We start from the raw sequence: 14,335 nt of genomic DNA on the forward strand, positions 1-14,335 counted from the left end.
CACATGTGACTAGGGTTGCTAACTTTCTCATCCGGAAATAAGGGTCAGGTGAGCGTGATGTGTGAAATCGGTGGATATTCGGATTAGATTCCAAATGCACAAAGTTTGTACAGTACTTAATCCTTACTGCAGGCCATCATACAAAACCTCAAAGAAAACACAATTTGCCTCTTTACCTAATAATAAAAAATAAAAAAAAGAAATGCAAAAGAGGAGCGTGGCTCACCAAATGTACTTTTTCCATGGAGACTTTTCTTTCTTACAGGATTATTCATTCTCCTTCCCGACCGGACAACACTACACATTATTCTTATTATTTTCTAGCCACTTACGGCAGTATAAGCCTTGACAACAAATGCACGTGACGATGCCTGTGATTGGCTGACAGGTGCCGTGCGTTGTGACATTGCCGTTTTAGCTGATCTAGGACCTGTAGACTGCGGTTTGCTGTGTTAAGCGCTGATTGCGAAACTTGCTAGCAAGCTAACTTCTCGCAGTGTTTGTTCATAAATAGTACGAGAATACATCTCGTATTGCTCCCGCTGATTATTAAGATCGACGTTGAGAGTGTAGGCGACATAAAGCTGTGACAAAACCAGGAAGCGCCTCTCTCTCTCTTTTTCTTTTTTTTTTCTTCCTTTTCTGCCTTGCAAGATCTCCACATGTAACGTCACACCCAGCGACTCATTTCATTGGCTACGAGCAACTTCCTTGTCACTTGTCAACCTACGGGAGCAGCCGCGGTCCAAAAATGGCAAAGATGCCGTTTGCTGCATTTAGTGCAAGAATTGAGAATTATTTTACGGGACTTTTGAGGTCCCGAACGGGACATAACAATTTTGCCCAAAAAACGGGGCGTCCCGTCTAATACGGGACAGTTGGCAACCCTATATGTGACCTCATTTGTCTAAACGTGACATTTTCATTCATATCGCATTTGTGGAAAATGACTTATGCAGCTGAATCCAGCCGTCTATCCATCTCAGGGGGCGGCCATTTTGCAACTTGCTGTCGATTGACATCACAGTTACTCAGGAGCAACTGTTGATGTCATTTTCACTCAACAGCAAGTGGGTGGCAAAATGGCCGCCTTCTGATATTGATCAAAATGGCTGGACTTTTCTCCTGTAGCTCATATTGTACTAACAGAATATGAACTAAAATACCCTATTTAGACAAGTGGGGCTGCATACATACAACATACTGTTATCAAGAGTTTTGACACATGCTGCGCAGCAACCTGCTCATTGGCACTAGCGAGTGGGCGGCCCGGCGCACATTTCCTTCAGAAAATTACAAAGAAGTCAACACCGCACAGGTTCCCTTCATCAAGTATGACAGTGAGTTGTATTACTGTGAAAAAAGGACTGTGTGGCCGCCCAGTGACAGTTTAGCAGTCGAGCCTCCGGCATCAGTCGCCAGACTTGCGCTTGCTTCCTCAGAACTTGACAGCTCACATGCGTCCACTGTGGTAAAGTGAGTCACATTTAGCACGCGTGTCACACGGCAGTCTGCCTCTGCCTTCTCTTGAGTTCTTTGATTCATTCAAGAAAGCATGCAGGGTGCAGCCGAGGACGATTTGCAACGGTACACAAACACAAGTTCAATGCAACTTGTGGAAAGTTGTTCCCTTTACAATGACCTTGCATGAACACCTGTCAAATGAATGCAGCGTCATACAGCTTCCTTGGAACGACCTGACTTGCTGCATCAATTGGTCACAAAATGAGAATTCCAACAGTCGAATTCCACCCAAATCAATGAGATGTTTTTATGGGGTTGCGCAACATGTAACAGACAGACTGTCGATCAATATTCTCCCTAAGAGCGTCTATCGCAGCATGCTCAGAGGTAAAGAAAAATCCTCTTTTGGCTTAAAATGGACAGAAATCTTTGAAGAATTGTTTTGTATGTGTGAAGTAAAATAGGCACAGCATACTGTACTAGCCTCAAAACCTTAACCAACACCCAACTGTGAAATAAAGGCATTCGTGTGCATGCTTTGCTCTTCCAGGGCCTGGACACATTGCCTTGATCAAAAAACGAGTTTCCAAGCCATTTTTGCAAGAGAACTTCAATCCGTTGGTCTGTCAAGTGAAGCTTAACAGAAAATGGGTGATGCAACGGGACATCGACCCAAAAGACTGAATGGCAAGCGAAGAAAATATGTATGAGCGCAAGAAAGTGATCCATACCAGACATCCTCAACATATTGCTAAACTGAAAGAGTTTTATCGAGGAATGTTGTAAAATTGATGATGCGAGCCTGAGCTGTAACGACGGCAAAAATTTCAAGCACTCATTCAATTCAAAGGTGCACCTACTTTTTCAACACTGCCTCATTTTTTCTGTATGAATATGTGATCCCATTTGATGACAAATTAATGGAGAATTGTATGAAATTGAAAAGAGTTCAAACCCGTTTTGCTGCATTCCATTTGGAAACGTGGATGAGTAATTCCTCAGTGGAGATGACGTCTCTGGCACAAAAACAAAGTTGCTTTCACTCTTGAAATGTTTTCCATTCAGCTTCAGATGACATTTCACATGCTAAATCATGTCAATTGGGAAAAAAAAAAAAAGATCAAGCTGTCCAGTAATTTGTGACGTGAGACCGCAAATGTCAACACATACATAATACCCACACTGACATTTTGGTTGACAGAAATTGAGCATGAAATGTCATGCAATGATTGTAGTGAGGAAAATAATTGAAGCAATTTATTGGTGCTGTAACGTGAAGATTTATCAGTGAACAAGTCTCTCATTTCAAGCTTCTCAGATCTAGTCATTAATTGGATATTTATTGTTACAATTATTTATTCATTTTTGTGTTGCTTTTTAAAGTATATGTGCCATACAAATAAAAAAAATGATTTATTGATTGATGATAACAGTTGACTTGTATTTAACATTTAAGTACAATAATTGAATCTTTTCAGACTGGATGTTTCCAAACATCAATTTCTCCCACTTTATATTCAAGCACAGTTTCAAACACCGCCGATGTGACTTATGGCGGCTTGCAAAAACATCAAATATACTTCTTAGAAATAAAGCCAGTGACTTATTTGGAAGAACATGTGGAATTTGGAGAGCCTATTTTTTTTTTTTAGATGCTACATGGTGTAAAATGTTCTTGAGTTCCATATGACAAAATATATTGTGTTCAAACCGCACCTCTTTTTTTTTTTCTTTTTTCAACACGTTTTACAACAAATGGAAACTACTACGCAGCCACTGCAATTTTAACACTTTGTTTGACACATGTGGAGAAGCCCCCCCACCGACTCCCACCATGTACCCTCAACCCGACGTGTGCATGTTTGCTGTCGCAGATGAACCTCTTTTCAGCGGTTTGGTGTCTGAGCAAAGAAAGTGCTGACGTCGTGACCAACAATTGACTCACCACATTCTCTCATAAAGTAAAAAAAAAAAAAAGGAACACATTTGCTACGTTATGGAAAAGTTGCTTTGGTGGGGGTCAAGCTTGAGTGGCCTTTATTCTTGGTTCTTCTCCTCGGCATTGACTAAATCAATCTGTCAGCTTCTGGAGTTGGCAGACACAAAGAAGAGTTTCAACACTTTAACATCAACTAACTTGACTTGGCCAAAATCAACGAGAAGGCATGATGGAGGAAAGGAGGAGCAGGTGGTTCAGCTGGACAGACACGAATAATCTGGATCACAGAGATCACATTTCTCACAAGACTTATATCGACGGTGAATCCATCTGAAGGACTGACATGGAATTTTCGGATTGGCTGTTGACTAGATAGAGATGAAAGAGCCTGACATCACATAGCATATGACCACTTTAAACTAGATGCTGTTTCCATCAGTTCAAAACAGACACTTGACCCCAACATCGCCCTTGCATGACCCAAACTTAATCCTGGCATGAAGCAGTCATGACAAAATCCCAGGAAAGCCTCCTGGAAACAAGTAAATGTGCTCTTACTCTCCAAAAATGGTGTTTCCTCTTCAATTTGCTGGCAACGTACACAGCGTACACTCAAGTTTGCGGGTGTCCCACCTAGTAGAAACAAACTGCAAACTGTCCCACTTGGTGGAAACGCGGCTTGTAGGAAGTGGAATGACACTTTGTTTTTTTTTTGTGCAATTGGCCAACGTGGCCAGCAATGAAATGAGGCTGGCAGGAGGCAAAGTGACAAGAGATTTGCATGCAACATTAGCGAAGAAGACGTTCGCACTTGTAAAAGTTGTAGCGAAATTTAAATGGAGCCTCACATCAGCGATTGCTCTCCCTCTCAAAGGCGACGCCACGCGCGTTTTCCAACATGAAGCGCTCGTAAGTAGACGGTGCATCTGATCTGCGAGGGGCTTCCAAGTGTCAACTGGACAGCGCAGATGCGCTTCTACCACATCATTCAATTCAATTCAATTAACTATCATTAAAGTGAACGGAAGAAGCCAGTTTGATTGGCCGTGATTGAAGTTAGCTGTGGCCAGTCCCACCGTGCCATCAGCCTGCGTTTTTGTTTTTTGTTTTCAGAGAAATTACCAACGTTGGGTCTAACCTGCCTCAGTTAAATAAGATGAGCAAAATATTCACTTTCAGCTGAGTTTGACACAAACGGTCGATTAGAAGGTAGCAATAAATGCACCAATGAGAGAGAGATGAGGGGGAGGGACTACAAGCCGGAGAGGAAACTCAAACCTCACGAAGCGTGCAAGTCCTCACTTCCATGATGTAAGACGTGAAGCCCATCATCCACCTGATACCAAGTAAGTGTCTCATCAACCTTTTTCAAGTACAGTTCACACATTTCAACACGCTGATCAGCTGCCAATCAATATTTCTGGATTTTCTGCAGTTGATCTGGAGCTCCTCTTTTTTTTTTTTTTCCCAGCATGGACGCGGAAGTTCATGTCCAGTCAAGGCTCGGACGCTCCCGCAGGTCACAGCATTAGGTACAACTCGAATGTCATCTCATCGGACTTTTTAGTTACAGAGGGCAAAATATTCAAAATAGCTCTCAGTATGATGCAGATGCATAGAATTACAATTGGAACTCTAATCGTTCATATATTACAAAGAAATATCTGATCTGATAGTCAAACAAAAGTGATGATCATCATTTTTTTTTTCAACTGTTAATTCATTTCCCATTAAGCGTGCAGTAGAGCGTTCAAAGTCCAGCAAACTTCGTACAACACTTGCAAAAGACTTTCAATACAGTAAGAGAATCACAGAAGAATATTCAGTTGTGGTTACAAGTTATTTCCTGCGGCAGAATGAGACAAGCTACATTTCGCCTTTAAAGGGGAAGAAAAGTGAATTAGCTGTTAATGCTTACGTTGATTTGACCATCACCACAACAATAAAGAGATTGAAATAAGCTTTTCATACCCAAACTGTACTCACTCCATATCATGATATCAATGTTGCAAAAAAAAAAGAAAGTGTGTTAATGTTGGAATCATTTTCACAAGCTGCTGCTCTTTAGTATGTTTGATTGTCAGTTGCACATAAGTAGATATATAATCTATAAAGATTATAAAAGAAAGAGTTTTTGGGGTTGTGACTGTTTTTAATTTTTTTGCAAATGAATGACAATATTGAGAGAATGAATGGTTGGATTACGATAACGGTATTTGGAAGTTTTCTTGTCAGTATAAAATAAAAATAAAAATCGTTGTATTCAATCATTTTCCTACCAATAGCAAAATCAGATCAAACGATTATTTTTGCACTGGTCTCTTTATTATTTTTTCCCCCAGCGTATATGCATATACAATATACAGTATATGATTATAAGTTTTGGGATCAATTGGCCTTATTTATGAAAGAAAAGTAATGTTGATATAAAATTAGAAATGAAACCCAACATAATTAATTTGGTTAATAATCATCATAATAATAATAATAATTAGTTAACGCGTATGCTTTTTTATTTAAAAAAAAAAAAAAAAAGTATATGTCTAATTGTCTATGTGACCCTTGAACTTTGAAATGGTTGTATATATCTCCAACAATTGCCCATACTTTTATGGAAAACAAACCTGTCTAGGTGACGCCAAACTTTTGAACATTCGTATTATATAATCGAGTTTGAGCCGTCACTCGCCGCCTCCTAAAAGTTCAGTTGGCTCACAACCATCCATGCACCACATGATACTGCCTTTATTTTATGCATCCACATTCGATTATCATCGATGGATTGGAGTTGTAACTTGAATTTGTTCGATGTGCTCTCCAAACGTAGCAATGTTAATAGTTACATGTTGAGTCTTTTCGTCACACTTTTAGTCCGTTTGTGGCTTTACAGCCTGCATGTGAATCTGAAACACAAGACGCATCGCTAACACTCAAATGGGAGCGATCAGATATTGAGACAAATGAGTGCTTACTTTCTTCTAGTAAAATTATAACTTCATCCATTATCTTGTAAAATTCAGTTTTTCATCAAATATAAAATTACAATTCTGTTTCTCTTTTTCCCGTAATTGTAGCTACTTTACATAAAAGCAAATTATTTTTTTTAAATGGAAGAAAACACCTTTTAAATTGTTTGGATTGCATGATAATAAACATTATAAGACAAATAATGATGTCCAACAATAAAAGAAAGTCATGTATTTTTTTGTGTATGTGGTCACGGTATTTTTAATTCGAAAAATGTGTGGCCTCGGAACAATATCAGACTCACTTGACAACATTCCACAAAAAAATTGACTTTTAAAAAAATTTCTTTTTTTGAATTCTACTACATCTTTATTTGACCAATTGTCTTCATTTTGTCTACTGGTAGTTACGAGGTGCAGTAAATTAATCCTGTAGTGGTATAATCATATTTTAGTGTTGTAGAAATAATATTTACCTCTCAAACACCCCCCACAAAAAAAACTCTCACAATTTCCCGAGAGATATTTGCAGTTGATTGAGAAGTGTTTTTGGTGTGTGCGTGTGAGAGGTAAATTATATTTAGCGTATGGATGAAGAGATCAATCTCAACCCTTTTTTTCCCGTTTGTTTGTGTTTACGCCTTTCTCAGGATATTCCGTAAGTGTCTTCAGCAATGATTCGACTGGACAACACTCAATACTTGCATTTCCTGCATCGGGCCGACGCTTTACGCCGCTCGGGTTGGATGTGTGACGCCCGCATCTCAGTGAAGCAGCAAACTTTTCGGGCTCATCGGCTGGTGCTGGCCTGTGCCAGCAAACGGCTCAAAGAGAAACTCACCCAAGCGGAGACGGACCAGGAGGTCCACTGTACGCTGGATGATATGTCGCCAAGAACCTTCCGGCAAGTCCTGGACTTCGCCTACATGAAGAGTGTGGAGGTGTCGCAAGACGACGTGCAGCAACTTCTGCTGGCTGCTCAATTTTTGGAAATGCAGCCGCTGGAGGAGCAATGCCGGCGCCACTTGGACGCACGCCGGCAAAGGACTCGCGAGAGGGATGAGGAAGAAGAGGCCAAGAAAAAGGGCAACGAAGAGGAGGAGGAACTCCAAGAGACGCGTGCGAGCAAAAACGACCCGCTGGAAAAGAAACCCGCAGAAGAGCCCGGAAAAAAATCCCGATTGACGCCTTTCAGTCGAGGCAGCGTCATCACCAGCTCGCCGTCCAACTGGTCCTCCTCCTCCGCTTGGACCTTCCCGAGCCGCACGTGGAGCTCAGTCAGCAGCCTGGGACGCATCGCCGACAGCTACTCCACCTTAAATCAGCCCCCGGCGGCAAACGCCGTCGCCTTTCCCGTCTGGCCTCCGCAAGGCGCCCATTTCCAGTCCCCCACTCAGCGCCGTGTGGTCGCAAGATGGCGTCCGCAATATGGACAGCGACTTTGCTCTGCCGCCGCTGACGTCAAGACAGGATTGCGCACGACCACAATAAAGGCCAGACAGAAAGCGGACAAAACCAGCGAGATCCGGTAAGAAAGAAAAAAATCATTGTCATTGTCAAGAAAGACACAAATATCCCAAGATCGCATTTTTCATTCAAATTGCGTGTCGGTAATGGGAATGGTCGATTCTTCTATTTCTGATCAACCGGATTTTTTTTATGGCCGAGTGAGTATCTTGAAATAAGTACTCGCCCATCCATAATATGCCATATATTATGATGCATGTTGTATTACATCAATTATTATTAGCATTATCATTCAAGAGAATTGATTTATACTGCTTATCCCCGTTAAGGTCACAGATGAACTGGAGCCGAAATGTCAGTTGTCTACAAGCAAACATACAAAGATGGCGTCTATTAATATTAGCACTCAGTCGAGCTGTGTTGTTAACGTTGCAATTTACTGTCCAACACGGCTGATTTATTGAGGACAACTACGTCGGAATATGTGATCAATTTAGGGAAACTGGAGGATTATGAGAAAGTTGTAACAATTTATGCACAGTTTTTGTCTTGCATATAAAATATACATTTCAAGAATAAGCTTTTGAATTTTCATACTGAAATTAACCGCAGTATATTTATGTACTTTTAAAATATTTTTGGACAGAATCTGATGCCAGGAGGCCTTTTTGGTATGTGATTTTTTTTATTTTTTTTTCATCAGGCTATTTTCCTCCAACTGTACGAATCAAATCATCATTTCCCCTAAGTAACTCGATTTTTCCCTTCAGAGTGTTACGGTAGCTGACTCATCGACACGTTGTGTGTCTGATGGAGAGTCAAAGAACCACACAAAAAAAAGACATACAAATTGCAATAGCGTTGATTTCTGTATTTATTTTGAATGATTTGTTCTTCATGAATTGTTGTGAATCAACGTGCACGGCCGATCTTTCCACACTCTGATTGAGCGTGTAGGGGAGTCCCCTCCATTTGTCCCCACCTTTGCACAAATCAAGATTTTCCACCCACCCAAACCTCGTCGCGTGGCAAAAAGCACCCATTTCGACACTGTGAAAGGGTTTTGGAACCTTGTGGAAAAAGGAACTTCTGCTGTGCTTCCTCCCACCTCAATACAACACGACGCTTAAAAGCACCTTTGAGCCAAATCGTCTTCACAGTGTTTTTGGTGTGGTTGAGAGTCGAGCAAGTCATACATACACTAAAAGGCCACTATATTAGGTACACCTGCACAACACAATTCTCATGCTGTCTTTTCAAAATGAATCATGTGACATTTTACAACCATAATAATCCATTTAGGGTGGTTTGTCAACTGTTTCCGTGTCAGCTGGGAAGGTAAGCGCCAAAATGGACGTTACTAGCAGTAGGAGTCATCACGGTGGTGATGTTACAACATGTTACTACTCGTGACACAAACGTGTGCACACGTTGATATCTGCACGTTACAAGCACGACTGATGAAGCATTCGAAATTAACTGGTAGAATTTCAATGTCACTTGTGCACAGATTTGCCTCACTGGTCATATGGACAGTGGAAATCAAAAGTCTACACACCCCTCCTCGCTATTATTGATACACAATTGACCGTAATACTTCTCATCACCAAGAGAACACTTGATGGCAACATCACGCTGCAAGTTGGGGCTACTTTCTGCAGCTAAAAGTGTTGCAGACAAGGGGAAGGGAATTATGAACAGAATTGTGTTTGCACAAATGATTTGGGCTTCTGCTCCAAAGTAAAACCAATCACAAAGTCTACAAAAACAGCTCAACTGGTTACATAAAGGAAATTGAAATGGTAGCAGGTGTGTGGTGATGCCCAATTCAAATGAATTGGAAATGATTTCACTTGATCTCATTTTCTTGTATCTCTCAAAAAGCGGCCATTTTGAACTGGGCTGTGTAAACTTTTGACATGTGTTGCTGCTAGTGTGCCTATTACAACGATTACAACGCGAGTAAAACATGGATACATTTTAGAAAGGCTTGCCAGACTACCAATAGAAGTTGTGCTAGCAGTGTTAGCCAAAGTAGCAATAGTACTCGTATTAGTAAAAATGGGACATGTTATTATGAATAGGAATTACATATTGTTCAATCATTTCTTCTTACAGATTCACTGGCTCATAGTTCCATTCTTAGCGTTTGTTTTAAGCAATACGGTGTTTATTCATTCAATGTCTGATGATTCAAGCTGAGTCCTTTTGTCTCTAGTTCGCCAGACGTGCACAAAGCCGACCCGGTAAAAGAATGCAAGAACTGCAGCTTATGTCGTGATCCAGGTATGACATATCACACGTTGCACGACATATCATTGCTATAATGCACAACACACAACAGCACACCTCAGTGGTGTTAGTGAAGAGTGTCGTCCAGTCTGTCACACCGTGCGAAGGATAATGTAACACTTCAAAAAAAAGAAAAGAGGCAACACTTGTCGTGACCTCCAACATTGAACTACGCAGTGGAAAGTAACCAAGAGTTGCGGTTTAGCGCGCATGGTGCAGCATGTGGTTTACGAGATACGGCTATGCTGCAGTACAGTTTGTCCTGCGCACAAGTGTGGTATGTGCAAAAGAAAAAGAAAAAAAACAGCATCACACAATCATGCATGCAACATGTATTATTATAATAAGAGTTGAAATAGTTGGATTGGATCATACTTCACCTCAAAATCCGTGTGGAGTTGTACTATGCGTGTATTTGTATTTTGTAGAGCTTTTTTTTCTTTTTAAATCTCACATCTCAGCTGAATGGAACATCACGATCTGGCCTCTCAAGAGTTAACTTGTCAAACGTCTTCCGACTCTAGTGTGGAAAGACACAAATGTCGATCCAGTACGTGGATAGATAAGACACTAAAAGTCCCTTTCAATGACGGCCATCTTGACTTTACATTTCTGTGTCCTAGTTTTTTGTTGTTGTTTGTTTGTTTTTTGAAGCACTGCTCAAATCAAGCGGTGCCAGGAGTATTTTAAACATACTTTACCTTGCAATTAGTACATTCAAGGAATTAAAGGAATCATTTGGGCTCATTTGAAACTTTTTTTGTTTTTTTTTTATGAATGTGATTTTTAACCTCCATTTCATTAACTCTCGCTCGCTCGCTCACAAATACACACACGCGCATACAAAATGTTATTTTCAACCTAATTATTTAGACAGTCGGTGTTGCTGTTTGTAACAATGCATTTTTCTCAGGTGGGTACACTTAGTTAGTAAAATCTGGACTAACAAAAAGACATTACACAGCATTGAAAAAAAAAAAAAGTAGTTTAACGCTCATTAAATAATTGGTTAACTGATACATTTTACAAAATAAAATATGAGTCAAATAGACAATTTTACAAATACTGTACATTCAATTTAAAATATTGTATTTAGTAACACATTATTTTTAATGCAGTTAATGATAAATAATGAATTTTTAAAATGAGAATGAATGATTATTTTAGCATTAAACTAAGCAGGACTTTTTACATCCAAATTTGATTGTATTTTTTAACTCATCTACAAATAAGCTGAGCATCCGCCTGTTTTAAAAGTCCAAGTTAGAGTACAAAAGATTTCCCAAGTTAACTTCTAGTGCTTGCTTACATTTGTACAGATGACAACAAGTACATACTAGTGCTTGTGTCAAATCTCATTTTGCAACACTGACAATGTGTCACATATAGGACTGTCAAAGTTAAAGCGTTAATAAATGAATTCATCACAGAAAAATGTCGCATTCATCACGTGTTAACGCATATTGATTGCACAATTTTTTTTTTGACCGCGCTTGAGCCTTGAACGTAACGACGGATGTTTTCGTTGGAGGCTCAGTGATGAGGTCAATGCGCGACATTTCCTGCGCCTGTTGTTCCAAAATGACTCCAGTTGGGGCGCTCGCTGGTAAATTTCGCTTGAAAAAAACATCCCGACTGGACTTTAGATAAAACAAAAGTCATTTGTGTTTAATGAATGAATAATTGCTGAATTGAGCCGAGTTGATATGATGCTGATCCGTTTTGAGCAATACACGCATGCATGCAATTGCGTACATGCATTTAATCAATGTTTGCAAATGGCATTCAGATCAAATATGTTAATGTCAAAATATTTTGGTATTTATTTTATATTGCGCGAATACGCAAGTAATTTAGCTGATTAATCGTGATTCATCGAAATGAAAAAGTGTGTTGAATCAGATTAAAAATTGTAATCGTTTGACAGCACTAGTCACATAATTATTGCCTCAACTAACTGCCAATAAGAGGAGGAAAGGAGCATGGCAGAACATAGCAGTCGTGCATTTTTGGACTTTTAGTATTAGGATCCTAGTTTTGACTCCCAAAATATGTCAACGCACTTCTAATTTAATGTGTCTGTCAGAATTCAATTCCCGTGAGATTATTAGTTAATGCACTGAGAATACGCCAACTATTTGATCAAGCAGGTTTCCTTGACGTAGTACAAGACAGATTGGATGTTAGCACACTGGTACTGACATGTATGAATGAATGGAAGCGCCACGTTGAAGTTAAAGAACGGTGCTTTTATTTTCTTGTGTGCTACTTTTGAATAGGTGAGGCGTGCGCACGTTGTCGGCTCTTTGCGACAAACTGTGAATCCCAAACCGATGGACACGACTTGAAAGGAGCGAGACCCTACCAGTGCCAACGCTGTCCGAAGAGGTTCAGTCTCAAACATCAACTGGATACGCATCACCGAATTCACACGGGTACCGTTATTATCTTACTTGGTCACTGAATAATACTAACTGATGTGAAAAGGGAAGAATGCGAAGAGAATATTGATTAACACTGCGGTTAATGGTCACTTGTAACATACCTCATGTACAGTATACCTTGGCCAAAAATCAGCTCGGATAGGCAGCGGCTCACCCAGGACCCCTAGTGAGGAAAAGTCGTATCGAAAATGGATCGCTAAATGTTATCAATCATATCATTATACAATCAAATATTTTGCTTGACCTGATCAACTTCATTGCTCGCATGTAATCGTAACACAACTCTTGTTGGCCTCCTCTCCATCCAAAGGGGAGAAACCGTTCGAGTGCCGTCTGTGTGGTCAGCGCTCCCGGGACTTCTCAGCCATAATCAAGCACCTGCGGACTCACGGCGGTGCATCCCCTTACCGGTGTACGCTTTGCTTGGAGTTCTGCAGCAGTCTGGTGGCCATGCAGAGGCACGTCAAGAGCCACCCGGCGCACGACTTCCCCCCAGACTGGAGCATCAGTAGCACCTACCTGTACACGTCACACATGACTCAACACTGACATCTCCCACGAGGACTGATTCATGTAGTGCAACAATGCACTCGCCTTCGTCCAGCAATTTAGAGGACTTGACCGATGGTCGTGTACCTTTTAAAAATCTGATGCGACTCGAGTACAAAAGTTTAGGCCACTCCCAGGTTAGACTCTTAACATAGGAGAAGATAGTTCGCCCATTTGAGACAACGATGCTCATCAGTGTCTGGAAACTTTCAAGAACAGAAATAATCAGTGGTTGAAAAGGAGTATATGACATATTATTGTGACAAAACATCAGCATTATACAAAATATTGTAAAGGCGGCATTCTTTGAATAATTGTCAATAAAGTTGCTATGTTTCAGTTCGGTGGGGTTGGGGTTTTGTTTAGTTTTGGGTGTTGAGGTTGTCTGTTGTCCGAGTTTGTCTCCCCCAGTCTCGTTATTGTTAACCTTGTCCGCCTGCATGTGTCTTAATTAGTGCCTTCTGCCTGCTGTGTCTCATTGGTGTGTCCTGTTAGTGTCATTAGTCTTGGTATAAGGGAGTGGTGTTTGTCTCACGCGGGTGTGGGAGCATTGTTGTCCTGTCCTGTCCTGTCCTGTCCTGTCCTGTCCTGTCCTGTCCTGTCCTGTCCTGTCCTGTCCTGTCAAGGGGTTTATGCTTGTAGAGTCTAGTTAAATTTCTCCAAGTCAGCCCAGTTTCGCCCCGTCTAGTTCAGAGGTCTTCACGCCACACCGAGTCTTCATGCCATGATGTAGAGGGTTTGGTGATGGATGGCATGAATGCCATCCTCCAATAACTTGAGAACGGTAGGTTGTATAGACATGGGACCAACACCGCTGTGTTCAGCGCGGTCAAAATAGGGAGAATAGGTTTTTTTGTTGTAGTTGTTTTTTTTTTTTCCCCAAGATTGGGCAATTCCGAAGGTGCAGTTTCACCACAAGGGGGAGCTGTCGCTGGCCGTAGGCGAAGCGTGTCTCGCTCGGGACTACAAAAATGGCGGCGGTTTTGTAGTTTTCGCTTATTTCGGTTGTTTTTTAAATAATGCTGTGCATTTGGCACGTTTTTCGGTTGTCGGTTAACTTAATGGTTCGTTCTTTCAACTGTCTTTTATTAAATAAACTCATCCACGGAATTGTAATGGCTTATTTACGTCTTAGACGAGCGTGAAAGGGGATGAATGATTTTATCACGCCACCCGCGACAGCAGAGGGCGCTGTCGCTGGGCGTGGGCGTCAC

The 14,335-nt window shown here is 40.9% G+C and overlaps 1 protein-coding gene across 2 annotated transcripts; it reads left to right on the plus strand.

Moving 5' to 3' along the window:
- Positions 1-27: 27 nt before the first annotated feature.
- zbtb32 (zinc finger and BTB domain containing 32) lies at positions 28-13,460 on the plus strand. 2 transcript variants are annotated; one of them, XM_077525889.1, is made up of 6 exons: positions 28-4,749; positions 4,839-4,935; positions 7,020-7,897; positions 10,055-10,122; positions 12,408-12,563; positions 12,883-13,460. In XM_077525889.1, the coding sequence occupies exons 3-6, from the start codon at positions 7,044-7,046 to the stop codon at positions 13,119-13,121; spliced, it is 1,317 nt and encodes a 438-aa protein (XP_077382015.1). In that variant the 5' UTR covers positions 28-4,749; positions 4,839-4,935; positions 7,020-7,043; the 3' UTR covers positions 13,122-13,460. The 2 variants fall into 2 exon arrangements, with proteins under 2 accessions (XP_077382015.1, XP_077382014.1); XM_077525888.1 differs by having other exon boundaries at positions 28-4,935.
- The last annotated feature ends 875 nt before the right edge of the window (positions 13,461-14,335 follow it).

This window comes from Festucalex cinctus, chromosome 7, assembly GCF_051991245.1.
Source record: "Festucalex cinctus isolate MCC-2025b chromosome 7, RoL_Fcin_1.0, whole genome shotgun sequence".
Classification (NCBI taxonomy): Eukaryota; Metazoa; Chordata; class Actinopteri; order Syngnathiformes; family Syngnathidae; genus Festucalex; species Festucalex cinctus.

Coding starts and splice junctions, on each gene's coding strand:
- zbtb32 (XM_077525888.1), top strand. CDS start 7,044: ATGATTCGACTGGACAACACTCAATACTTGCATTTCCTGCATCGGGCC. Junction 7,898..10,054: donor GACAAAACCAGCGAGATCCG/GTAAGAAAGAAA, acceptor TTTTGTCTCTAG/TTCGCCAGACGTGCACAAAG. Junction 12,564..12,882: donor GCATCACCGAATTCACACGG/GTACCGTTATTA, acceptor CTCCATCCAAAG/GGGAGAAACCGTTCGAGTGC.